Source organism: Hemiscyllium ocellatum, chromosome 30 (genome assembly GCF_020745735.1).
Source record: "Hemiscyllium ocellatum isolate sHemOce1 chromosome 30, sHemOce1.pat.X.cur, whole genome shotgun sequence".
Lineage (NCBI taxonomy): Eukaryota > Metazoa > Chordata > Chondrichthyes > Orectolobiformes > Hemiscylliidae > Hemiscyllium > Hemiscyllium ocellatum.
Window position 1 is genome coordinate 31960292 of NC_083430.1, and position 26080 is coordinate 31986371.

Sequence of the window (26080 nt, forward strand, 5' to 3'; positions counted from 1 at the left end):
TAGATGGGTGATGGAGAATAGTCACTGTGGGTCAGGGGAGTTTGTCAGGTGGTTCAGGATTATAGTCAGATTGATGCAAGACATAGTCAGCAGGAGCTGTCTGAGTTGAGGGTCAGTTTTGTTGGGTTGGGTGATAGTCAAATGGTTGGGTGGGTGGTCGGGTGATAGTAGTGGTATCAAAGGTGCGTTCAGGGTCAAGCATTTGGTAGAGGGTAGAAAGATCAAGTGATGGAGTTGGAGATCAGGTGTGGAATCGAGGGCTTGATATAGTCAGGAGAGTCAGTTGCATAGTTACGCCAGAGATAGAGATGGTTCTTGTCCATCTAACATTACCTGAATATTTCTCCAGGAAAGTGAGTTGGAATCCTCCAAGGTTTCTGATTCTAACTTAAAGCTGGAGATTTTATTGGATATCTCAGATGTAAGGTAATCACCCAGTGGAAGTGTAAATTTTCCAGCCAATTTCCACATAGTTACTGGGGTCCCAACATGGATGGATAAAATTAGTTTCTGATGATCCAGAAATTGGATAATCCAGGCCATTTTGTTTAGAATTGTATCCTTTTAAGTATTATATTCTACATTTTCAGACTGTAACATTAAATGTATGGTAAATTAAAGTGATCATATGACCGGTGTTGGAATTCAAATGATTTAACCATTAAGAGAGTTGAGGAAGATTCATTGCTTCATTGGGAAGGAAGTGTGGGATATTTACACTTAGACACAATGGCAGCTGTTTCCAAGTCTACACTAAGTAGACCCAAAGTGTGCCAAGTCCCATAATGACATTATAAATATTAAATTCTGTAAATTATCCAGTTATCTCTAAGCTGAAAGGAAGTTGAAATCAAAAATAGCTAATTGGAATTTTGACCTAGATACAACTCTAATATATTGTCGGTTATCATGGAGAGGGGTCAAGGAAGCCATTTCAAACAGTTTACAGGATTTCGTATAAGTCTATGAATACCACAAACACAGAGCAGTTGCAGCTTTGTCTTGTGCAGTCATCCGGGAAAGAGAGAGAGAGAGAGAGAGAGAAAGATAGAAGCAGTCAAGCCTGCATTTTAAGCAGAGAAAATACTGATTCCTTAGTTCACCAAGTAAAATGCTCACATATGAAAGTTTGTGAGGCAATGAACAAAGCTGAAGATAGAAGAACACATCTACAGCATAACCCTCACAGTGAGAGATGGTTCTGAGAATAGAGATTACATAGCTGAGAAGGTAATAAAAAACATCTCATTGAAAACTGTGAATTGTTTGAGATTAGAACTGTAATTTTATACAGAGTTTGATGTGTGATATGGCACTGTTTATTTCTATTGTTTAAAGTATGAGTTGTCTACATAAGTACAGTATATGTTGTTTAATCAATAGTATTTTAGTCATTTTATGGATTAAAAGGTTTCAAAAGTTGAAACCTTGATGTTGTTCTTTGAATTAATAACTGAAATTTGAATTTCTCTTTAACAGTTATTGGTCTCAATGGAGATTATAACAAGAACTGGCTTCAGGAAGGGAAATCTTATACATTTCCTTCTATTTGTATCCTCAGATAAATATTTCCTCAATGTCTCTGTGGATGAACACATCAGAGACTAGAGTAGATTTATTTAATCCCTCTATGGTGCCAAATTAGCAGATAAATCTGGTAGAGGGAGCATTGCTATTCAGTTTAATGTTCCCAATGTGGGAGACGGAGGATGAGACATCAGCTGAGAATCCCATTCCTTACTGGAGTTCAGTTACCCATGCTGGAAAATGTATTTATTGGCACTGGGTAATATCAGATCCTGACTTGGCAGTGATGTCCCCACAAGACAAATATCCTGTCATCATTTGCAATTAAGTCTCATATATAACGAGGTACAGAAATCTTGACAGGATTTGTGGAAGTTCTCCAGGATGTATGTGGAATCTTAGTGGGGGAAGGAAAGGAAATAGAAGAAAATTGAGAATGTGCAATTCCAAATCCTGGACGCTAATCAGGAGCTGTTAATCATTTTACATCTCAGTAACTGATAAATAGGTTGCAATATTCAACAGGTAATGGGTTCCAGAATAATTTGCAGATCTAGATTGGCATCTAGAAACATTGAGAATATCAAATACTGTTGTGTAATGGGGACATTCGCTATCTGGACCTCAGATGAAGTTATCTGAAAAGATGTCAAAGATGTCTCTACCTGATCTGAACTATCGAGCTTCTCTTGGGATTTAACAAACCTGTGTCATAATTATTTATTTCAGCTGTGATAAATTATATGTGAGGACATTATCATGCTAGCAGTACCTTTTCAGTGTAGAGCACTGACCTAACTGATTTATGGGATTTTCATATTCTTAAAAAATTATTAATAAGCAGAATTGTAATCTTAGAGGTACAATAACTCTTTATAAGTTAACATCAAATATATGTAAGTGAACAGAAAGAGAAATTTGAAGGTGCATTTAAATCTCCCTCCTGTTAATTGAAGACTTACATATTAACATTGATTGGAAACATATTTATTTCTGACTGGTTTGTCCTGTCTCATATCACAAAAAAAATCTCGTATTATGTGTCTAGTTTAAATTTAATACATTGATGCAGAAAGGCTATAAACATGGAAAAAATCCAAAACAATTCACATTCTATTAATGTAATAATATTTCATGTATTTTATCCATTATCTAGCAATCAAACATGCTAAGATTTCATACCAATATTGATGCAATGTCAAAGACAGCAGGCTATTCACTCTCAGATAAACCATTAAATTTGATCCTGATTATTTCTTACCAATATATTGTCCTTTGCCTTCCCTGAAAGGAGGTCCAACTGGGCCTTTAATCATTGGGTGCCTGTATTTTGAAGGGGCATAGCCCCCACTCAAAACAGAGCCAATGATGGTCATCAATAAAAGGATGAAGATATTCGCTTGCACCATTGTCGTTTGCTGTGTGATCTGTCTGGAAAGTTGAACAGAAACTGTTAGGAACAAAACTAGACTGGGAACTTAAACACAACACATCTTTATACCGACACCACCAATCTAGGTTTGGAATTGTTCCAACAGTATTTTCAAACACAGCTGAAAGCAATTGTTTCCAGGTAATGTCAGAACTTCTTTAAAGTATTCTCACTGCTTCAGTGTGTTACTTTGTACTTATCTAAAAGAAGACAAATTATAAATGACTGCTCTCCTTTTCATCATCTGTGTGCTAAAAGCACTAATTTGAACTTCAATGTCCAGGATTCATGGCATGTCTGTGAGTCTGCGGCTGGCATTGACATGCTACAGTGGCGCTGGCAAAGGAAGTTTGAGTGCTCTGCAGTGTGATCTTGCAGCCTCAGCACACAGACCCTGGCTATTGGTGAGCTCCTGTGTATCAGTGCCAACAGTAATACAGTGCATTACCGAAACCAATCTAAGACCTCAGTTAAACATACTGTTTTGTCACTTTCATGTGTATGTTTTGCTTGAACTTATTTTGATCCTAGTTTCTCTTGTCTTGCATCACTTGGCTACTCAGATTTATACTTTACACGAAAAAGAAATCTCTTTATTAAAGAAAAGTAATAAAACCATTAGTAGAAAATTGCTATTCAATCATCCAGTTATGTCTGAGTTATCCATGTTGCATTGATTGCTGTTATTGGGCGCAAATTTAGGAATACTTTGTTATGCTAAAATCAGATCCTAATAACCAAAACAGTCTCTCTAATATAAATAGTCTTTTGATCTGTTTTTTTTCAGAGAATCACTTGACTGTCTGGCCATTACAACATCTAACAGTTTCCTGGATAATTCCAGTGGCCTAATTCCAAACACATTTCTTAACAACCTGTTCCAGCTATAGATCAGTTTCTACATAAAGATATATTCCTCAAATCTATCCTAACTTTGCTTTTCACATGTCAGACTTAAGATTTTTGAAGTTCTACCTATTGTTTCATCCTGTTACAAGGATATTGCCAGGGTTGGAGGATTTGAGCTAAAGGGAGAGTTGAATAGGCTTGGGCTGATTTCCCTGGAGCATTCGAGGCTGAAGGCTGACCTTATAAAGGATTATAAAATCATGAATGGCATGGATGGGGTAAGTAGACAAGATCTTTTCCCTGAGAGGGGCAAAATATAAAAGAGACCTAAGGGGCAACCTTTTCACACACACAGTGGTGCATGTATGGAATGAGCTGCCAGAGGAAGTGGAAGAGGCTGGTACAATTGCAACATTTGAAAGGCATCTAGATGGGTATATAACTAGGAAGGTTTGGAGGGATATGGGCTGGGTGCTGGCAGATGGGACGAGATTAGGTTGGGATAAGTGATTGGCATGGACGAGTTGGACCAAAGGGTCTGTTTCCGTGCTGTACATCTCTATGACTCTATGACTATGTATATAGATTAATTAACTATTGTACTATGAATTATCTCCAATGCCCAGATCTGGAAAGCTAAGTAATAGAAAGTGCTCATAAGTAAACACCAATGAGGCTGATTTGCAAATTCCCATTGATAATTGAGTTCATTTTCCATTTTCATGTGTTTTGCTGACGTTTGATTCACCTTTCAACCTGACAATGATCTGCTATGTTATCTTGCAGAAAGAATGCCATAATTTCAAACATGCTTCAATATAATTTTTGACAATTGTTCCATAATAGTGTACAAAAGCTGAGACCAACACTGAAATCGGTGTGGTTACAATATCTGGCCTTGCTTCCTGACCATTTTAAATTGAGGCTGAAAATGACAAGATTAAGGGGATTATTTTTAAAGGCCTTATTGTAGTGACTGTAAGGAGGTCAGCTAGGTAGACCTCATAGAATATGAGTTTCCTGATTGGGGTTGTTAATCTGGTCCAATCAGAGATCCCTGGCTGATGGGTATAAACAGAAGGGTCAGAGGTTCTGTTCACTCTGAGAACTGGCTCTGAGGGAGCTGGATTGGTGTCAATGACTCACCACATGTAAATAAAGGGTGACTTGGTGAGGGGATACCTGCTTCTACAGAATCTTTGGTGATGAGATAAAGCATGCTCGTGAAGAAATTCACTCGCAACAATCATTTATGAATTGGGTCAAGTATTTCTGGCATCAAGCCATTATTTGGGAAACTTGACACATTTGGTCTTGCTGTCAAAGACTAGGCCCAGTATGTGGAAAGAATGCAACATTTTTCTCTGCAAATGACATTGGGCAAATAAAAAGCAAATAGTAATTCTCCTGAGGGCTTGTGGATCTATAACTTTGTTGGTTATTAGAAGGTTAACTTTCCCTGAGGCACCAGATATTAAAATCTTTCAAGAGTTGACTGATTGAGCTAAGGAATATTACAACCCCAAGCTTCCTCTGATTTCTGAGACACTTTGGTTTTATTCTGCAATTCAAGAACCAGGGGAAACTGTATCAGGATTTTTGACTTGGTTAAAACAACTGGCAGAGGCATTTGACTTTGCTTTAATCCTTAATGAAATGCTGAGAGACCATTTTGTAAGTGGAATTTTGTAAATGTAACCATGCAAAAATACCTACCAGCTGAAACCCAACTGGACTTCAAATAGGTAGTCCAACTGGCTTTGTCATTGGAAAATTCAGCAAATGGAGAAAATAAGTTACAGAATATTTCGATGGAAGCGGACCCCCTCGCTAGCCTGTCTGATCTTGGGGAACACCACTTGAGTAAAGACAATTTCATAGCCTTCCTCAGGACATATGCTGAACAGAGGAACTCTAGGGAAGGCCACAGCAAAACCCCAAAACAAAGCCAAGCCTCGACCAAATGATTAATATTTTCTTCAAGATCTGGGCCAGCAAGCCATTCTGGTTGCAGCCGTTATAAGGACATGAGACAGCAAAAGGGGACCACTTGACCTAAATTGAGTAAGAGAAACTCATAAGTCAATATCCATGAGAGTGTTCAACCTGAAAAGCCAGCCTATACCTGGTTGGGAGCAAATAATTGCTGAGCAACATCCAAATCCAAACCAATTAAAATAAATGTCTGGTTAAATGGTCACTTGGTTCTAATGGAGATCGATGCCAGTGGCTGTTTCAGTGATCACAGAATCAGTCTTGAACAAAATTCACCCTGGACTTCAAATCTTAAGTTGAGAACATATATCTTTACAGATTGATTAAGAGTACAACTTGACTTTGGGTTTCTTTAGAGAAGCAGTTGGTTGAATTACCACTGAAGGGTTGGGCCCAAGCTTGATGGGGTGAAATTGGTTGAGAAAGATGCACCTAGATTGGCTCAACAATTTTCAATTAGAAGATGGCTGCCTGACTAGTTAGCTACCAGGAAGTTTTTCAGGAAAGTCAAGGGACTATCAAAGAAGTCAAGGTCACCTTACATGTTGACCAGGAAGCAATTCCACAATTGTGCAAGGTTCACCCAGAGCCATGTGCCTTTTGGGCAAATGCAGAGGCAGAAATCAGGAGGCTAAAAAGCAAAGGAATCATCAAGCCAGTCCAGTTTGCGGAATGGGCACCACTGGCCATACTGATTGTGAAGCCCAATGGGTCAGTTCAACTTTGTGGGGATTTTAAACAAACAGTAAACCACTTTTTGCAGCTGGATATATACCTAAGCCCTTGCATAGAGGATTTATACACGAAACTGGCAGGGGGAGCTATCCTTCAGAAAGCTAGACATGATCCATGCGTAGCTGCAGTTGTAGTTTGATGAGGATTCCCAGAAGTATGTTACAACTAATACCCATTAGGGTTTGTACCAGTATGCAGGACTGTCATTTGGGGTATTGTTAGCCTATGCAATTTTTCAGCTGATGATTGAGCGCATTTCACAAGTTTTACCCCAGGTCGCCATTTATCTACTTGATGTGTTAATAACAGGGAAGACCAATAAAGAGAAGTTAGAACTTTGACAAAATTCTTCCATGTTTCTCCCAGGTGGACGTATGCCTTAGAAGGGAACAATGTGTATTTCAGGCACCCCAAACAACCTACTTGGGCTGCAGAGTCAACAAGTCCGGTTTACCTAGCTGGAAGATAAAGTGAAGGTAATCAAAAGTGCCTCAGTTCCCACATTTGTACTGGAGCTTAGGTCTTTCCTTACGCTGGTGAATTATTATGGAAAGTTCATATATAACCTCATCTCTATCCTGGCATCTTTGCTTCAATGCTTTAAAAAGTGTCAGTCTTGAAATTGGTTATGTAGCCAAGCCACAGCTCTCAGGCAAGTGAAGAAACATCTATCATCTTATCAGGTATTGGCACACTGTGATCCCAAGCCAGAACTAGTATTGATTTGCGACACCTCCCTATATGGCATCGAGGTAGTGTTAGCTCATAGGTTGCTCAATAGAGAAGAACACCCAATAGCAAATGTATCCAAGTCTTTGGCTGATGCTGGGTGTAAGTCTGGCCATATAGAGAAGGAAGGTTTGGTGATCTTATGTGGAGTCAGGAAATTCCATTAATACCTTTTACAAATGTACATTTGTAATAACGATGGAGTACAAACTCTGCTGGGTCTACTTAAATAGGATAAAGCAGTGTCACCCATAGATTCAAGCTGAAATCAGCAGTGGACTGTAATACTAAGTGCATATAATTACAAGTCAGAATACCGTCCAAGAAGCCAAGTAGCAAATGCTGATGCATGGAGTCACCTCCAAATGGCAGATACACTGCAAGAGTTCATAATGCTTTTACATTTTCTGGACACACTTGCAGTCACTGCTGATAATATTAGACTTTGGATGCAAAAAAATCCAGTCCTGGCAAAAATGAAACAGCTGGGTGGTGGTGGGGGAAACCAAAGGGTTGTCACAGAATTAAAACCTATTTGGATCCAGAGAGCTAAGATCATAGTAGAGGAAAGGGAGCAAGAGTGATTGTCCTGAGCAAAACTCGCTGCCAGGTACTGGCTGAACACCACCAGTGTCATCCAGGAGTTTCAAAATGAAGATGTTTGTGAGCCGTTATCTGGTACCAGGTTTGGATACAAACAAAACTGCATTGTTGGGCAGTGCCCAGAGTGCCAACAAGGACAGAAATTACAACAAGCAGCTCCCCCACATTAGTGGCAATGATAGATAAACCTTGGACTCGGTGGTATGTTGACGACACTAGTCTTTTCATGGGTTCAATATCCTAAGTCAATGTGGACATCCACTCAAAGTGACTGGATATGCATAGAGTTCATCTGTCAAACATGGGGACAACGATAGAAAAAACTGCACATATCTTTTGCAACATACCAACTCTGGAAGTGTTGATCGCAGATAATGGGCCATCACTTACCAGCAGGGAATTTGAGCATTTCCTAAACTCGAATGGTATTCATCATATAAGGACACCTCCAGACCATCCATCATCCAGTGATCTTGCAGAAAGAGCAGTCCAAACATTGACGGCAGGATTAAAGAAACAGCCGACAGCTCCGTGAGATACTGAACTGTCTCGGTTCCTATTTGATTCTCAGACCATCTCTCATGCAACAATAGGGATAGCTCCAGCAAAACTGTTAATGGGGAGCAGACTGTGCACCAGGTTAAACCTGATCTTCCCGGACCTGAGGAGTGCAGGGTGGGGTGGGGTTGCAGGCAGGGTGAAGATGAAATGCCCAACACAATGGGGTGGGTGAGGAGAAAGCAAATGATAGCTGGAGAGGCAGCTCAAAGAGACAAGGGAATGCTTTTCTTTCTCCCCAGCTCACCATGATCCAATCCTTCGGCCCAACTGTTGATTTTTATTTTATTCATTTCATGAGATGAGGGCATCACTGGCTGGTCCATCATTTATTGTCCATGCCTAATTGCCCAGAGGATAGTTAAGAGTCAACCACATTGCTGTGGGTCTGGAGTAATATATAGGCCAGACTCAGTAAGGATGGCAGTTTCCTTCCTTAAATGTCATTAATGAACCAGATAGTGAACCATGGATTCATGGTCATCATTTGACTTTTAATTCCAGTTTTCTTTTTGAAGTGAATTCCAATTCCACTATCTGCTGTGGCGAGATTTGAACCCACATCCCTGGAACATTACCTGGATCTCAGTATGAACAAGAATACATCTAAGGAATCACGTCACCCCCCACCTCCACCATCTTCTCTCTCTCTCTCTCTCTCTCTCTCTCTGTGCTCCGTCTCCACCTATCGTTTTCCCCCTCCTCCCTCCAATCCAGTCATCTGCGTATATACCAACTTTTTCCTGGTTACAATCGATTCTGAGAAAGGGTCATTGGACCCCCAAAACATTGACTCTGCTTTCTCTCCACGGATGCTCTAAGACCTCTTGAGTTTTTCCAGTTATTTCTATTTTTGTCTCAGATTTCCAGTATCAAGAGTTCTTTCTTTTATAGTTAAGTACCTTCATAAAATGGACTGAATACACTTTTTGATAAAATCTTTCAGACTGAAAACTGAATATCCTCACTGAAATACACTCAGACTTATTTTATTATTGTTGGAAGACTGAGAAGCAAATCTTCAACATCAGACAGAAAGCTGCACTGACCCAACCTCAAGATGATGAAAGAAATGTTTCCTAATAAATACATGCATTAGAGATGAAGTTGGTACTATTTGTCTTCATTTACATAATATTTTGACATTCTAGTCAATGTAGCTCATTTTAACATCTATAAGATAACACTTACTTGAAGGCAAAGGACACAGATTGTGAATTTATCCATTAGACATGTCTCTCAACATGACACAATTGTAATCACTTTGAAATTACTTTTGGGAATTTCACAGCATTATTTCCTGCTAACCACTGACAATATTATTATTATGGCTGGAGCAAGTACACTACAGTATAATTAACACATGGTGACTGATAATGGACAAAAATATATTTAAATTCCTACTAAAGCAACAGATTTAAAGGAATACAGATTAGTTAAATTCAAACTGAGTTACTTGAATCTGTTCCAGAATTTGCCTTTGAAGATTGAAGGTTAGTTTTTCTACTTTGAGGGAAGAAATATAGCTTCTGAAATTTCACTATGGTACACTTTATGTACTCTGCAATCCCAATGTAATATCAGGGTCTATGTTCGAGAAAACAGTTGTTCAAATTCAGCATGAGATATCATAGAACACTCAGAAAAGTGTAAGCTTTTATGGCTTAATTTCTCTCATGGTGCACTCTGTTTTCACTTCAGGTAAAATTCCTTTGAAAGTGCCTTAACACAGCCATTGACCCATTTAAAATAATGGCTCAATAACTATTTTAAAGCATTTAATTTTAGATTGACTGTTTAGAAAGGAGAAGAGAGTTCAAACTCTTCCCCAACATTTTTATTTATGCTTTATTTATGGTTTCTTAATGTTCCCCACACACACAGTTTATTCCGAAAGCTTGAGAACAACTCAGTGGACAGCTGTTACTTCCAAAAGAGATTATTTTCTACAAACCACTTTATGAGTTTTAACACATACAATTTTAAAAGTAAACTGCTTCATTTATGATTTGTTTGCTGTAAAACTGCCATGTTCCTTCTATAATTACAAGCTGCCTTGTTCAATAGTTCCTACTCAATGAAGCATTAATATGGTTTAAGTTATACCCTCAATAACTCTTCTTGCTGTGGCTTAATGGCTTTGTGTGAAGTGAGGATGTCACAACAACAATGTGGTTGGAGTGCAAAGAAACAAAATGTACCAGTTAATAATTTCAAAAATAAATAACATCTATTATGCATTTAGGTTTTTTTCTATGTTTAGATCTAATCTATCATGGCTTTTACTCAACCATCAATGTACTTAGTTTTTGAACAGATGCAGGGGTCATTCGGCATAATGAACAGTGCTTGCCAAAACTGTGATTGCTATCATGAGAAAATGTTATGGTCAGTAGTATAATGATATTTGGTAAGTACTGATACAATTTATTAACTTATAATGTTGTGGGCAAGGAGAGAGAACAATAACCGCAATCCCTTTCCCTAATTGTCTATAATTGGTGTCATAGAGTCAGAAAGTCATACAGCATGGAAACAGACCTTTCAGGCCAACTAGTCCATGTCGACCATATTCCCAAACTAAACTAGTCCCACCTGCTTGCATTTGACCCATATCCCTCCAAACCTTTCCTATTTGTGTACTTATCCAAATGTCTTTTAAACATTGTAACTGTACCCACATCCATCACTTCCTCTGGCAGTTCAGTCCACATGCTAACGACTGTCTATATAAAGACGTTTCCCCTCAAATCCTTTCTACACCATTTTCTTCTCACTTTAAAACAACAAACCCTAGTTTTGAACTCTCTCACATTAGTAAGAAGACCTTTGCTATTCACCTTGTCTATATCCTTCATGATTTTATAAACGTTTATAAACCTCAACATCCTACACTCCAGTGAAAAAAGACCCATCCTCTCCAGCCTATTTTTTTAAACATATGACAATGCTATCATTTTGAAAAGTGTGTATTTCTTAACCCCTTGGTGTGTGGTCAATTTAAAAATGCATTATTTATTCTGGGCAAAGGATATTGGGGTAGATGAAAAGGAACAAGAAATTCTCTTGACAGCTTGTGGATCCACAACTTTTTTGGTTATTCGGAGCCTGATGTATCCTGAAGCACCAGATACGGAAACCTTTCATGAGTTGACAAATTTAGGAAAGGAATATTATGACTCCAAGCCGCCTCTAAATCTGAGATGCTGTTGGTTTTGCTTGGCAGTTCAAGACCAGGGGAATCGAGATTTTTGATGGAGTTAAGATGACTGGCAGAGGCATGTGATTTTGGTTTAACCCTTAATGAGATGCTAAGAGACCATTTGATATTGATTATGTAACCATGCAAAAGCACCTACTAGCTGAAGCCATTCTGATTTTAAACTTTCTGGACACCCTTCTGGTCACCGCTGACAAAAACAGACTTAATTGGCAAAAAGATCTGATTCTCGCAAAACTGAAATAGCTGATGGTGATGGGGGAAACGAAAGGGGCATCACAACCAAAACTGAAACCTTCCTGGATCCACCAAGACCAGATCATTGTATAGCATGGCATTTTATTATGGAGAGCATGAGTTAAGCAAAAGTTGTTGCCAAGTACTCCACCAAGTTCATCCAGGGGTGTCTGTTAGTGAGAGTTTATGCCTGGTGGTCAGTTTTGGATACAGACATAGCTGCATTGGTGGGGCAACACCCAAAAAAGCAAACAAGGACAAAGTTTACTGCCAGCAGCTCTCCCAAATTCATGGGAGTGGCTGGGTAAACCCTGAACTCGGTTACATGGGCTCAACCTTCTCGGTCATTGCGGATGCCCATTCAAAGTGGTTGGACATGCATAGATTTCATTCGTCAAACATGGGGACAACAATAGAAAAATATATGCATCTTTTGCAATACACAGATCCCAGACGTGTTGATCACAGATAATGGGTTCAGCAGATGCATGTAAAAAAACTTTATCTGGTCTGTATCCAACATCATGTCTCAAACACAGCCTCAGTTGACACCATTTATTTCCATTCCTCACATTACCTGGCTGGATTTCATCCCCAAATAATTAAACGAACAGATGGGCATTAGAATTAGGGGCAGAATAGACCATACAGTACCTCACTGCCAAGCCTACTCTGCAACGTTGTACGATCATGGATGGTCCTTATTAACCGTAACTGCACTGTCTGGTCCTTTTGTGCTCTTTTTCCCTTGATTTCCTCAGGGGCCAAAATCCCATTTGTTGCAACCTTAAATACATTCAATGCTGGAACATCCACATCTCTCTGGGGTAGAGAATTCCAAAGATTCTGAAGCCTTTGTAGCTAATTAGATTACTTACAGTATGAAAACAGGCCCTTGGGCCCAACACTGACCCTCTGAAGAGCAACCCACCCAGACCCATTCCTCTACATTTACCCCTCCACCTAACACTCCAGGCGATTTAGCATGGCCAATTCACCTAACCTGCATATTTTTGGATTGTGGGAGGAAACTGGAGCATCCGGACGAAACCCATGCAGACACGGGGCGAATGTGCAAACTCCACACAGACAATTGCTTGAGGCGGGAATTTAACCCAGGTCACTGGCGCTGTGAGGCAGCAGTGCTAACCATTGTGCCACTGTGCCACCCGTGTAGTGTTTGGAATGAGGTCAGCCAGGCTCATAGAATGTAAGTTTTCTGTTTGGGGCTATTAACTTGGTCCAGTCAGGGAGCCCTTGATCATACTGAATGGTGGCGCAGGGCCTGAAGGACTGAATGGCCGTCTTCTGCTCCCATTTTCTATGTTTCTATGTTTAAGAGCAAGTTGAATGTTAGATCATGTACTATGCACGTGTAAATAAAGGTTGACTTGGTGACGGGAGACCAACCTTCATGGAGCCCTTCAGTGATATTATTACACACCTCTGGAGCAGGTGGAACTTAAATCTAGGCCCGCTGGCTCAGAGTTAGGGACATTATCGCAGCACCTCAAGACCCTAATAATAGATTTTTGCAATGAGAAGGTTAACAGAAACCACTGATGTCCCCGCAATGTAAATTGACTGCTTTAGCTCAGAACAAAAGCAATTTAACTAATGGTGGAAAATTCACAGAATCACACAACGCTACAGCACAGATGGAAGTCATTTGGTTGAATAATTGTATCTGCACTGACTGTCTGATTGAACATTTCACTTAATACCATTCTTCTGACTCGCTCTGCATAATCCTGCATATTTTTCCATTACAGATAACAGTTCAATTCCATTTCGAGTGCTTCAATTGAACTACCACCATCAGACTCCAAGGCAGTGTATTTGAAAACCTATCCACTCATTGCATAGAAAGTATTTTTGCATTTCAACCTTTGGCTTTTCTTTTGCCAATAAACCATTTTAGATTCTAAAAGAATTATGTTCTAACTATAAAGTTGTCCTTAAATATATAAACACAGAAAATAGGAACAGGAGTAGACCATTCAGCCCTTTGGGCCTGCACCACCATTCATGATAATGGATGATCTGTGCAATCTCAGTTTCCCATCTCACCCTCCACCCCCATGCCCCTTGATCCCTCGAGCTGCAAGAGTCATGTCCAGCTCTCTCTTAAATATATCTAATGGACTGATCCCAACTGCGTCCTGCGGAAGAGAATTCCACAGGTTCACAACTTTTCCTTATAGAACATAGAACATTACAGCGCAGTACAGACCCTTCGACCTTCAATGTTGCGCCGACCTGTCATACCAATCTGAAGCCCATCTAACCTACACTATTCCATGTACGTCCATATGCTTGTCCAATGACGACTTAAATGAACTTAAAGTCGGTGAATCTACTACCGTTGCAGGCAAAGCATTCCATACCCTTACTACTCTCTGAGTAAAGAAACTACCTCTGACATCTGTCCTATATCTATCACCCCTCAATTTAAAGTTATGCCCCCCCCCCGTGCTCGCCATCAACATACTTGGAAAAAGGCTCTCCCTGTCCACCCTGTCTAACCCTATGATTATCTGATATGTCTCTGTTAAGTCACCTCTCAACCTTCTTCTCTCTAATGAAAACACCAGGCAACATCCTAGTAAATCTCCTCTGCACCCTTTCCAAAGCTTCCACATCCTCCTTATAATGCGGTGACCAGAACTGTACACAATACTCCAAGCATGAAATCCATATACACCACATCAACCGGTTTACTCTCATCTACTTGTTTGGTCACCTTCTCAAAGAACTCAAGAAGGTTTGTGAGGCACGACCTACCCTTCACAAAACCATGCTGACTATCCCTAATCAAATTATTCTTTTCTAGATGATTATAAATCTTATCTCTTATAACCTTTTCCAATACTTTTCCAACAACTGAAGTAAGGCTCACTGGTCTATAATTACCTGGGTTGTCTCTACTTCCCTTCTTGAACAGGGGAACCACATTTGTTATGCTCCAGTCTTCTGGCACTATTCCTGTAGACAATGACGATTTAAAGATCAATGCCAAAGGCTCAGCAATCTCCTCCCTGACTTCCCAGAGGATCCTACGATAAATCCCATCTGGCCCAGGGGACTTATCTATTTTCATATCTGCAGGATTTCTAATACCTCTTCCTTGTGAACCTCAATCCCACCTAGTCTAGTACCCTGTATCTCAGTATTCTCCTCAACAACATTGTCATTTTCTAGAGTGAATACTGTCAAAAAATATTCATTTAGTGCTTCCCCTATCTCCTCTGACTCCACACACAATGTCCCTCTGCTATCATTGATTGGCCCTAATCATACTCTCATCATTCTTTTATTCCTTAAATACCTGTAGAAAGCCTTAGGATTTACCCTGATCCTATCTACCAACAACTTCTCATGTTCCTCCTGGCTCTTCTGAGCTCTCTCTTTAGGTCTTCCCTGGCTACCCTGTAACTCTCAAGCGCCCTAACTGAGCTTTCACATCTCATCCGAACATAAGCCTTCTTTTTCCTCTTCACCAGAGATTCCACTTCCTTCGTAAACCATGGCTCCCACGTTCTACAACTTCCTCCCTGTCTGACAGGTACATACTTATCTAGGACATACAGTAGCTTTTCCTTGAATAACCTCCACATTTCTAAAGTGCCCATCCCTGCAGTTTCCTTCCCTATCCTATGCTTCCAAAATCTTGCCTAATTGCATCGTAATTGCCTTTCCCCCAGCTGTAACTCTTGCCCAGTGGTATACACCTATCCCTTTCTATCACTAAAGTAAACATAACAGAATTGTGATCGCTATCACCAAAGTGCTCACCTACTTCCACATCTAACACCTGGCTGGGCTCATTACCCAGTACCAAATCTAATGTGGCATCGCCCCTTGTTGGCCAGTCTACATACTGTGTCAGGAAGCCCTCCTGCACACACTGGACAAAAACTGACCCATCTATAGTACTCTTACTATAGTGTTCCCAGTCAATATTTGGAAAGTTGAAGTCCCCCGTGACAACTACCCTGTCTCTCTCACTCCTATCGAGAATCATCTTTGCTATCCTTTTCTCTACATCTCTGGAACTATTCAGAGGCCGATAGAAAGCTCCCAACAGGGTGACCTCTCCTGTCCTGTTTCTAACCTCAGCCCATACTACCTCAGTTGACTAGTCCCCAAACAGCCTTTCTGCAACTGTAATACTGTCCTTGATCAACAATGCCACACCTTTTACCGTTTCTTTTACCATCTTCTCTGTTCTTACTGAAACATCTAAATCCTGGAACCTACAACAACCATCCTGTCTCTGCTCTATCCATGTCTCCGAAATGGCCACAACATCGAAGTCCCAGGTACCAACCCATACTGCAAGTTCACCCACCTTATTCCGGATGCTCCTGGCGTTGAAGTAGACACACTTCAAACCAACTTCTTGCTTGCTGATGCCATATTGCATCCCTGAAACTTGATTTCGGACCTCCCTACTCTCAATCTTTTCTATACTTGAACTACCATTTTTGTTCCCATCCCCCTGCTGGATTAGTTTAAACCCACCCAACAGCCTTAGCGAATTTCCCCCCCAGGATATTGGTACCCCTCTGGTTCAGATGAAGACCATCCTGCTTGTAGAGGTCCCACATACTCCAGAAAGAGCCCCAATTATCTAAGAATCCAAAACCCTCCCTCCTGCACCATCCCTGTAGCCACGTGTTCAACTCCTCTCTCTCCCTATTCCTTGCCTTACTAGCACGTGGCACAGGCAAGAAACCAGAGACAACAACTCCGTTCATCCTAGCTCTAAGTCTCAGTCCTGAATGGCCCACCCTTGTTCTTAGACTGTGCCCCTAGTTCTGGAGTTCTCCAATATTGGGAATATTCTTCTCGCACCTAGCCTGTCCAGTCCCATCAGAATTTTATACGTTTCTATGAGATCTCTTCCTCATTCTTCTGAATTCCAATGAATATAAGCCAAGTCAATTCAGTCTTTCCTCTTTCTTTTATCTTAGAGTCATAGACATGTTGAGCACGGAAACAGACCCTTCAGCCCAACTCATTCATGCCGATCAGTTATCCTAAATTAATGTAGGCCCATTTGCCAGCACTTGGCCCTTTTCCCTCTAATCCTTCCTGTTTATATACCCATCCAGAAGCCTTTTAAATGTTACTTGTCCTTTTTTTGTGTGTGTTCCATCTTCATCCAAACTCTCTTTCCTCTCTTCAGTTCGATTGAGGTATCTAATTCAACACCTGTTTCTCTAGCTTTTCTGTTTCTTATTTCAGTCTTCAACCCTCATTGTTGAAGGAGGTGGAATGCTGGTCCAAACATTCACTAAGGATTTCACCACTCCATTGCTCTCACGATGCTGTCAGCAAATTGCAGTTCCAGCAAGGTAAAGGGCAAAATCCTTTTGAGCCAAATCTCAATAAATAACATCTAAACTAAAAAGTGCACTACTAGCTGCTTTACTCAAGTAAATTCTGGACCCTGAGTCTCTGGAATGGGTCTCAAAACCACAGAATTAACATTTGTGCTTGAAGCAGCTGGATTCTGGTTGGTAAATAGGTATGGATTATATTTAGTGGAACAGATGTTTTAAAAAAAAGCATTTCAAGCTGGGGTTAAAGAAACTAAGCTTTTCACACCATCTCTAAAACAACATATCACAAATTGAGATTTAACACGATAGTCAGAGTTATGCTGGGCATTTGAGATGGTGTGCCAGGTCTGGAATGGTCAGAAACTGGGGTAGACACTGCCCTGGAATTATTTCGTTTGCACTGGTTTTCATTAAAAATATTACTAAAAATTCCAGTCATTTCTTTGTTCATTTGGAATTAATAGTTGCCATCTGTAAAGACACAGCAGCCTTGACACTGAGAGGTACATAGTATTTTGAAAATGCTGCACTTAAATACAATAGGGCCTTATTGGAATTGGTGCATGGAACCAACCATTAACACAATGGCACAGAGCATCCAAATTTTAAACATATGCCTTAAACTAGTAGATTGGATCACCATTTATGTACCCAGCAGTTTTAACTTTGCAAATGTTCAATCATTCTGTATTAGATATCATCACATTACAGAGCACCTGCTTTCTGGATGTTTGAGCTCCTTGCTTTAGCAGATGAACTGATAGTGCCTCTTGCTGACTTCTGTGTATGGAATGCAGCTAACTTCATTCCTACTTTGGCAATGACATGAAAAAAAAGGACATTAGGTTCATGGGATAATGATTTGAAACAAAAATGTTTTCAAAAAATCTCATTTTATTTAAAAAGCAACCTTAGCCAAAATGGGGAATGGCCTGACGTTTTGTCAAAGTAAAATGTTGCAGCAGAACTGCAAGAAATCATTGAGATTTTAGAAAGCAGACAACAAAATATGCTCATTTTTTTCAGGATTAGTTGTTATAAACTGTATATGGTAGCACACTTAGCTGTGTATGTGATTGGCAATTGAATTTCCTATGCATCTGGTTAAAAACCTTTGCAATCCTTCATAAACCTTTCAACACAATGCCAACTGTAAATACATCTCAGCAAGCAGTAAAAGTGAGAGATTATTTTTCACTCTTTATTCTTGATTACAGTTAACAAAAACAATTCAAAACCAGCTGTAATGATGTAACAGTCTGTGATTGCATTCCAAATTATTTTTTGGAAGTTTCTTGGTCTGGAAATTGGAAGAGAATTGCATTTAAAACACTTCCTGAGGAAGCAAAATGTCGCTTCCACCCATCCTCTGAAAAACATGTTTGTGGCAGAAAATACACCCATTAATGTTGAACATGGGAAGTGAATTGAAAGTCTCAATGTTAATCAGACTGAAGTTTAGTAAAAGATAATAAAGTGGTGAAATGCTGCAAAAGATGGAAGTCTGAAATTGAGAAAAAGAAGAGCTGGAAGGATTCAACAGGTCAGCAGCACCCTGTGGAGAGAAACAGCCAATAGGTGGATCTTCCTGATCAAACTGGAGTTTTTAGAAGGGAGTATGGGAGAATTGACTTGGGTGATATTCAGTATATTTTAGTGACATACTCAATGCCTCTGAGATTCTCAACAATAAATGGATTTAAGCAATAAACTTTTGGTTTCATAAATGCTTTTGTCTATAAAAACAAAACTACGATAGTATCAGGTTATCATTTGCAACAATCTTAAAACTAATGAAATGTGGAAGTGATTAATTGATGTGACAAGTAAAATCTAACTTTGAGTAGAATTTGTCAACAGCTGGAATGCAAAATATTCAACTACAAGTGTATGGTGGGGGGTTCTATTTGCTGAGACACAACAGGACATTATAAAGAGAAACTATTGGATAGAATTTCTGAGCAAGCAATGTTCCTCCCTTCTCTCATCAACTGAAATCATGCAGTCAGATCTCTCATTGGCCTTTTCCCTATCAGCTGTAACAGTAAGCTGTTCTTTAAAAGTGCTGTATTGTTCAAATATTCCAAATCAAAACCATTCCCCATAAAACTTAAAATGTCGAGTGAACCAATTAACCACTCAACACCAACAGACTTACGTGGGGTCTCCTAATTAAGGTCAATTACCAGCAGGCAATGATTGTGCCTGTACAATATTCATACAGGACCACAACTCATTCAGAGCATAATACTGGGAATAAATTGATTAGTAGCTTTGCTCTGGTAGGAGACTTCCATGCATAAGTGAATACTTTCCACTGGCCAATGCCCTGTTAATGTTTTTGAGAATAGAGGCACATTGTATTTTATGAGCCACCCAACTTAAAAAACTTCTTAGTTCTGAATTGTGTTTATTTTAATAAATTACCTCCTACCCAAAATCACTCATTATTTACAAGGAGTCAACCAGTGGTGTCAGCTATACAAGAGCTCAACGCCCAACACCCACCAAATAAACTATGTTTCCTTTAAATGCAGACTGCAAATAGATTTCCTTCAACCAATTAGTCAGGGCTTGGTCGAAGAATTAATCCAAAGGTGAACAATGTTTTAAAATCATATATCTTCATCATTACGTTGCAACTGTACTTTTTAAACTTGTTTTTTGAGATGATCATTTCAATAATAGTGACAACGAAAACATTCTGGTACTTATTATGAATATGACAAATGTTTATATGATGGATGCTATTGACAATGTCTCACACTTATGTGCCAATCCAGAGAAACCAGTCAAACCTCATCACAGATGTTTTTAAGTGAGTCCAAATGTTCCCCAAATTAGAACCGTTTGCCAAATTTCAAAAGGGAGGATCTTTTTCTTCAAGTTTATATCATTGGGGATAGTTAGGGTTAAAATATAACTTTCTAAAGGACAAAATGGGCAACATGAGATATTTTACTTATGAAAAACTGGAAGGAGTGTTTGCTCATGAGTTAAATGAATGAGGTATTTCACAGGGGCAGCAGTATGAGAACATTGACAGATATATAACAGGTGAAAGTGTATTGTTCGAACTAGGGCAGGGAGGGTCCACATCTACTCTGTCAAGCCCTCTAATAATCTGATGTGCTTTAATAAGAATGTTGTGAAAGTGACATAAATAGATTGAGTTAAATTGGCAAAAATCTATTAAATGGAAGATGGGAACATATGAAGTTCACTTTTGCATAAGGAATAAAAATGCAGAATGTTACTTAAATGGAAAACAGTGCAGAATTGGTGGTATAGAGTGATTTCAGCATTCTGGTGCATGAGTGACAACAAGTTAGGGTAATCAAGAAGCTAATGAGATGGCATTGTTTATTATGAGAGGAATTGAATGTAAAAGGGAGAATGTTTGCTTCAGTTATACAGGACATTGGTGAAGTGCTGAAGACTGTATGCAGTTTTTGTCTTCTTACATAGATAAGGATGGAAATGCATTCAGGACTGTGCAGGGAAGGTTAACTAAATGATGCCTGGAATAGCTGCGGTGTCTTGTGAGGATATATTGGGCAAACTGGATTAATTTCCACCAAAAACTATAAGCATAAGATGTGATGCGATTGAAGTGTATGGGATCCTGAATAGCTTGAAGAAATGAACTTGGAAACAATGGTCATCCAGTGATTCAGTCCAGAACTAGGGAGAACCATTTTAAAATGATGGGGCATATGTTATGGACAGGGATGAGAAGAATTGTTTGTTTTTCACTGAGGGTTGTGCATTGGGACTCTGCCCTAGAAGGCGGCAGATGCAATGCCACTGAATTTTTTTAAACTAGAGTTAGATAGATTATTGTGATGTAGAGAAATGAAGGGTCTTTTGAATAGTCTACTTCTGATCCTATGTCATATGTTCATATATTCTATATTTGCATACTGTCACTGGATTGAAATGGAGTGATACTCAATATTTATCTCGTCTGCCATATGTACTGACCAAGAAACGTATTTTTAAATCATTTTATCTTTACCTTTATAACTTACCATTGACCATTTTGCCATCTTGTCTTTGATGTTGAGAGAGATTTGGATGGGTAAATGAAAAGGATTATTGCTTGGATTTGGGGACCTGGTATTTGATCACTACCATTGTAGCAAGGTCTGCAACTTTACATCAGCCTGCTATTCTCTCAGCCTAATGCATCATATTCCACTTTTTCAACGCTACCTGTTTCCTCTACAGATCAGGCTTAGCCATCACACTAACACCCCCACCAATATCTTAGCTATTCATACATCTGTTATTTCTGTGTCTTTTACTTATTGTGTTACGTTTATTCTTATTATCTTGTGTTAATATCATTTAAGCCATTTAATCGTTTCCGATTTCTTTTTTAAATGCATCATTCAGAAGAACTTTCTTTTGAAAAGTGTGTTTCTGCATGTGATTTTTGTGTATAGGTATATATGTATGTATGCCTATGTGCATATGCGTATCTCTGGGTTGGAATAGCAAATATGTGCATCTTTTCATGCCTGTGTGTCTATGTTTGCATGTGTGTGTTGGTGTGCATGTATGTGCATATCGTTGTGTGTGCTTGCATATATGCAAGTGCTTCTGCATGAGTTTAAGTGTGTGTCTGAATGTACATCTGTGTGTGTTGTATGGCTGTGTATGTCCCTTCTACTTGCTTTTATTCTGTTTGTTTTAAAATGCTGAGCAGGAGTAATTTTGATAGTTCCAACTTAACCTGGACAGCTGACTTTCTACAGATATTGACTGACTTGTATTTTCCCAGCATTTCATATTTTTATTTCTGATTTCCAGCATTTGCCATTTTATTTGAGCTGAAAATGTATCTTCTAATGGTCATACCAAGTAGTTTCCTTCCTTCATAAAGTGCTGTCATATCAAGACAATTTCCAAATGTTCTTCCACTAATGCATTAATATGATTGATTTACGACATTCCATAGTGATTTGGCATTTATAGATACAAATAATGATTAATATCATAATTAATGAAAATGGAAATCGGTAGCCCAGGTGAATTCTAGTTAATAGTTTGAACGACTAAGAGTACCAAATACTTTGAATTGTTCTCTAATTTTCAATGTATCCTGCAATTAGTCAAACAATGCATAGAATTAATTTCAAGCTTAAACTAGAATTGAATAATAGAGAAGATCTGAGTGATATAACTATAATTATCGATACTGCTTTGGAAATCAATGTTATTGTGAATTAGATATAATTGACTGTTCAAGGGCTTATGCCCGAAACGTCGAATTTCCTGTTCCTTGGATGCTGCCTGACCTGCTGTGCTTTAACCAGCAACGCATTTTCAACTGTGATCTCCAGCATCTGCAGATCTCATTTTTTACTGTTCACACATAGAGCCTGGATTTTAAGTTCAACATAGACTAATGGGAAGTTCTATAAAATAAATAAAGGGACATAGCAAAGACAAAGTGCTAGGCTCTGCATTTATTTACCATTGACCAAAAACATCCATTTTCCCAATATAAATAATTACTCTTTTATGAACACAAACTATTTGGATGAGAAGTAATGTAAAATCTTATTCTTGGTATTATGGCTAATCTGAGACCTCAGCCCTTTGTTGAACTCGACAAGGATACCAACTGAAATCTGGAAACTGCTATTTTCCAAACCAAATGAGATTAAAGAGAGGAGAAACTGAAGCCACCCTGGGGAAGAAGGAATGGAAACATAGACCAAAGAAGGTCTATTTTAACAGTGGACTGCAGCTGTAGAGGTTTCTAGCACATATTTGGATATTACCGCCAACAACCACAATGGTGTGCAGTTCACTTCAAGATCAGATCTGGAGCCGTCCTCTGAACCCTTGGCATGTTTTCATTTCCTTTGCAGTTTCTCTCACATACCTTCTCAAAATTGTTTCCTGCTATTTTCTATTGTTGAATATTCCAGAGTTATGTTAGTAGTATATACAAAAAAAATCCTCATATACTAGATCGTCTGAAAAAATAGCAGAACAATATAGAATGTGAGTCCAAGACAAAGGAAATGTACCAAAAGGTGTTCTCAATTAATGAGGGGAACCTGAGATATATTTCCTTAATATTCATTTGTACAATTTGAGTTTAGACAAAATATACCTTCTCTTTTTTTAAAAGATAAGATAAATTGGAAGCCAAAAATCTCTCAACTGTGCACCATAACATCACAGAGATCAAGTACGAAGGAACTTGCCATTATCTAAACAAGTTAGACTGTTCTTAACAATTTACAGTCATGACGAGATACAGGAGAACATAGGGCTTTTTTTCACATTGAACCTAATGTTAACAGCTTGCATGATGATAAATGTTTTTGACAACTTAGTGAAACTGTAACAAAACACAGAGGTGCAGACTTTCCCTGTCAAGTGAGGTAGCCTGAGTTGGGAGAGTTGGTTCACCACACTCACCTCAGAAGAAACTTCCCTGCATGGTAGGATCTTCAATTTGTATTGGGTGGGAACATGAATAAGGGAGAGTATGTGAGAAAATTAAGTCTACCTCCTTTGATGTAGTTAGCGATGGCCATTGGTGTTGTTATAATTAAATATTAGCCCTCTAGGTCTCACTCCTCATTCCTCCCTGTTCCACATATGCCAACTCACGCCAGCCCATGTTGCCTACCCGCTTCATGAGCCCTTGTAGTTTCTCTGCAACCTAATGACAACTCATGGTCTCCACCCACCCACCCTCGTGACCCCTTCTCATCCCGATGCCATCTTAAAACTAACACATGACACAATTCACAACTTTTTGTTCTTACACCTTTTATACTAACGTGCCCAGTATCTACTATGAGGCAATCTCAAGAGCCATATTGAGATTAAAGAAAATGAAATGCTATGTAGTTATTACAGATTTCATACATAAAAGTCATCCAATTTGTGAAAGCCAGTTCAAAACATTTAAATCCATATAGGAATATAATCCCTCATAAAAACTAATAGTTGCATTCATAAATTCATAATGAAGACAAATAATCATCTAAAAGCATCTTTGAGCTTTCAATCAAACTATGAACTCACAAGATTTAATAATGTATTGTGGAAGCAACCAAACATTAATAATATTGCAATGATATCCTGCAGGATTATGGAAATGACAAGCTGCTGTAACTATGGGACAGATATTTTTCAGCTCTCATAGACAATATGCAACCAGTTTTTTTTTTCATTTTTTAAATGACTAAAGATTTAAATAACTTGATATCTTGAGTCACTTTACCTCACTGAAAAGGCAAGGGTAGGGTATTTAAATAAACTGTGCAGCTTGACAGTTTTACTGACCATACAAATTTTTTTCAGCACATTTACAATTCCTGCAAACTGTCATATCCCCTTAGTTTAGTTAAAGCTTTAATGCAGCAGAAGTGTGGTATGTTTGAACTCAGAGTTCAAATGGCCTTGTTGATTTGAATTTCCCTCATGTGATTCATGCCATGTCCCCTTACCCCTACTATCAAAAATGGACTCTGTTGTAAATAGGAGGACGGACTTCTTAATCCTGACCTGTCTGCTGAGTTTTCATGGAGCAGTCACAACCACATGAAATTCCAAACCAAAGTTAAGATATATGTTTAAGTAACTGTAGAGATGATGTTTGCATGTAAAGGATGATTTCTATTGTAAAATGGTCTGTCACAAACCATTGTTGAAGACCATTGATGAAGTCAAGTCTGCAACATACTTTAAAAGGGAATTCATCATATTTATGAGAATTCAATAAGATATTCATCTGACTGTTAAGTGCTCTGGGATTCATATCCTAAACATATTACATCAAATGCAAGTTTCCATTTTATATTGTACATTTGCATACTTTGTAGCCTGAAACTTTCAGTCAGCCAAGAGCTAGAGAAGCAGGAGCTAGAGACATGGTGTGAGAGAAATTATGCTTCAGGAATGCATGGTCTTGAGTCTCTGGGATGTGAAATTTTCAAAAGGAATTGGTGAGGTTTGGAGTTGGTACAAGGAGGACTTGTAAACCTACTTGCCGCCAAATAAGAGCCTAAGAGTGTGGTGCTAGAAAAGCACAGCCAGTCAGGCAGCATCCGAGGAGCAGGAGAATCGACACTTTGGGCATAAGCCCTTCATCAGGAATGAGGCATGTGGGGCAAGGGGGCTGAGAGATAAATGGGAGAGGGGTGGGGCTGGGGGGGAAGTAGCTTGGAATGCTACCATCTGTAGTCCTCACTTTCTCCCAGTTGATTATCTCCAGCATCTGCAGTCCTCATTTTCTCCAACTAAGTGCCTGTTCAATTCCTTGAGGATTATCCGAAAAAAAGTATAAAATGATTTTCAATTCATATTGCCAGGTGCCTTATGGGCTATTCCGATGACAAACCATAAGAAGAGACAAATGTACTTTTTGAATTCTAATCATTAATTTATCCCAATCGCTAGATGTTGTTAGAATTTTACTACTTTAATGAAGAAAGTAGGAATTCCCCAAGTACCCGGAATACATAAGACAGAAAGATGGGTGACACTATATTATTTGTATGAGATGCAGCACTGATGTACTGAGGAATTGCCATGATGGATTCATTAGTAAATGTTGTGATGATACAATGGCTTTAAGAGCTGTATTTTGTCCTGATTTTTATGAAGAGAGGTTGAGTCAGACGTAACAAGTAGCCTGTTCCAAGCCGATAAGGTAAACAGTTTGTGAGGACTTGGTGTTGGTTCAAGTTGGAACAATAGAAGCAGTCTGAATGGGTGGGGTCAAACTCCCAAAGAACCAGGATTTTCATTTAACATTCAGGAGCTGTTGGGCTTTGGAAGCTGCTATACATCTGTTCCTGCTATAGCAAAAAG

At 39.0% G+C, this 26080-nt stretch overlaps 1 protein-coding gene across 4 annotated transcripts in view; it reads right to left on the reverse strand.

The window, feature by feature from the left end:
* col8a2 (collagen, type VIII, alpha 2) overlaps positions 1-26080 on the reverse strand; it is a 169146-nt gene that overhangs the window by 59061 nt on the left and 84005 nt on the right. For 3 of the 4 annotated variants that reach the window (XM_060847191.1, XM_060847192.1, XM_060847193.1), the window contains one exon: positions 2789-2958. In XM_060847191.1, the coding sequence (XP_060703174.1) occupies positions 2789-2936 (148 nt within the window). In that variant the 5' untranslated portion in view covers positions 2937-2958. Of the gene's footprint in view, positions 1-2788; positions 2959-17949; positions 17971-26080 lie in introns of those variants that run through there. The other variant, XM_060847194.1, reaches the window with a different exon arrangement.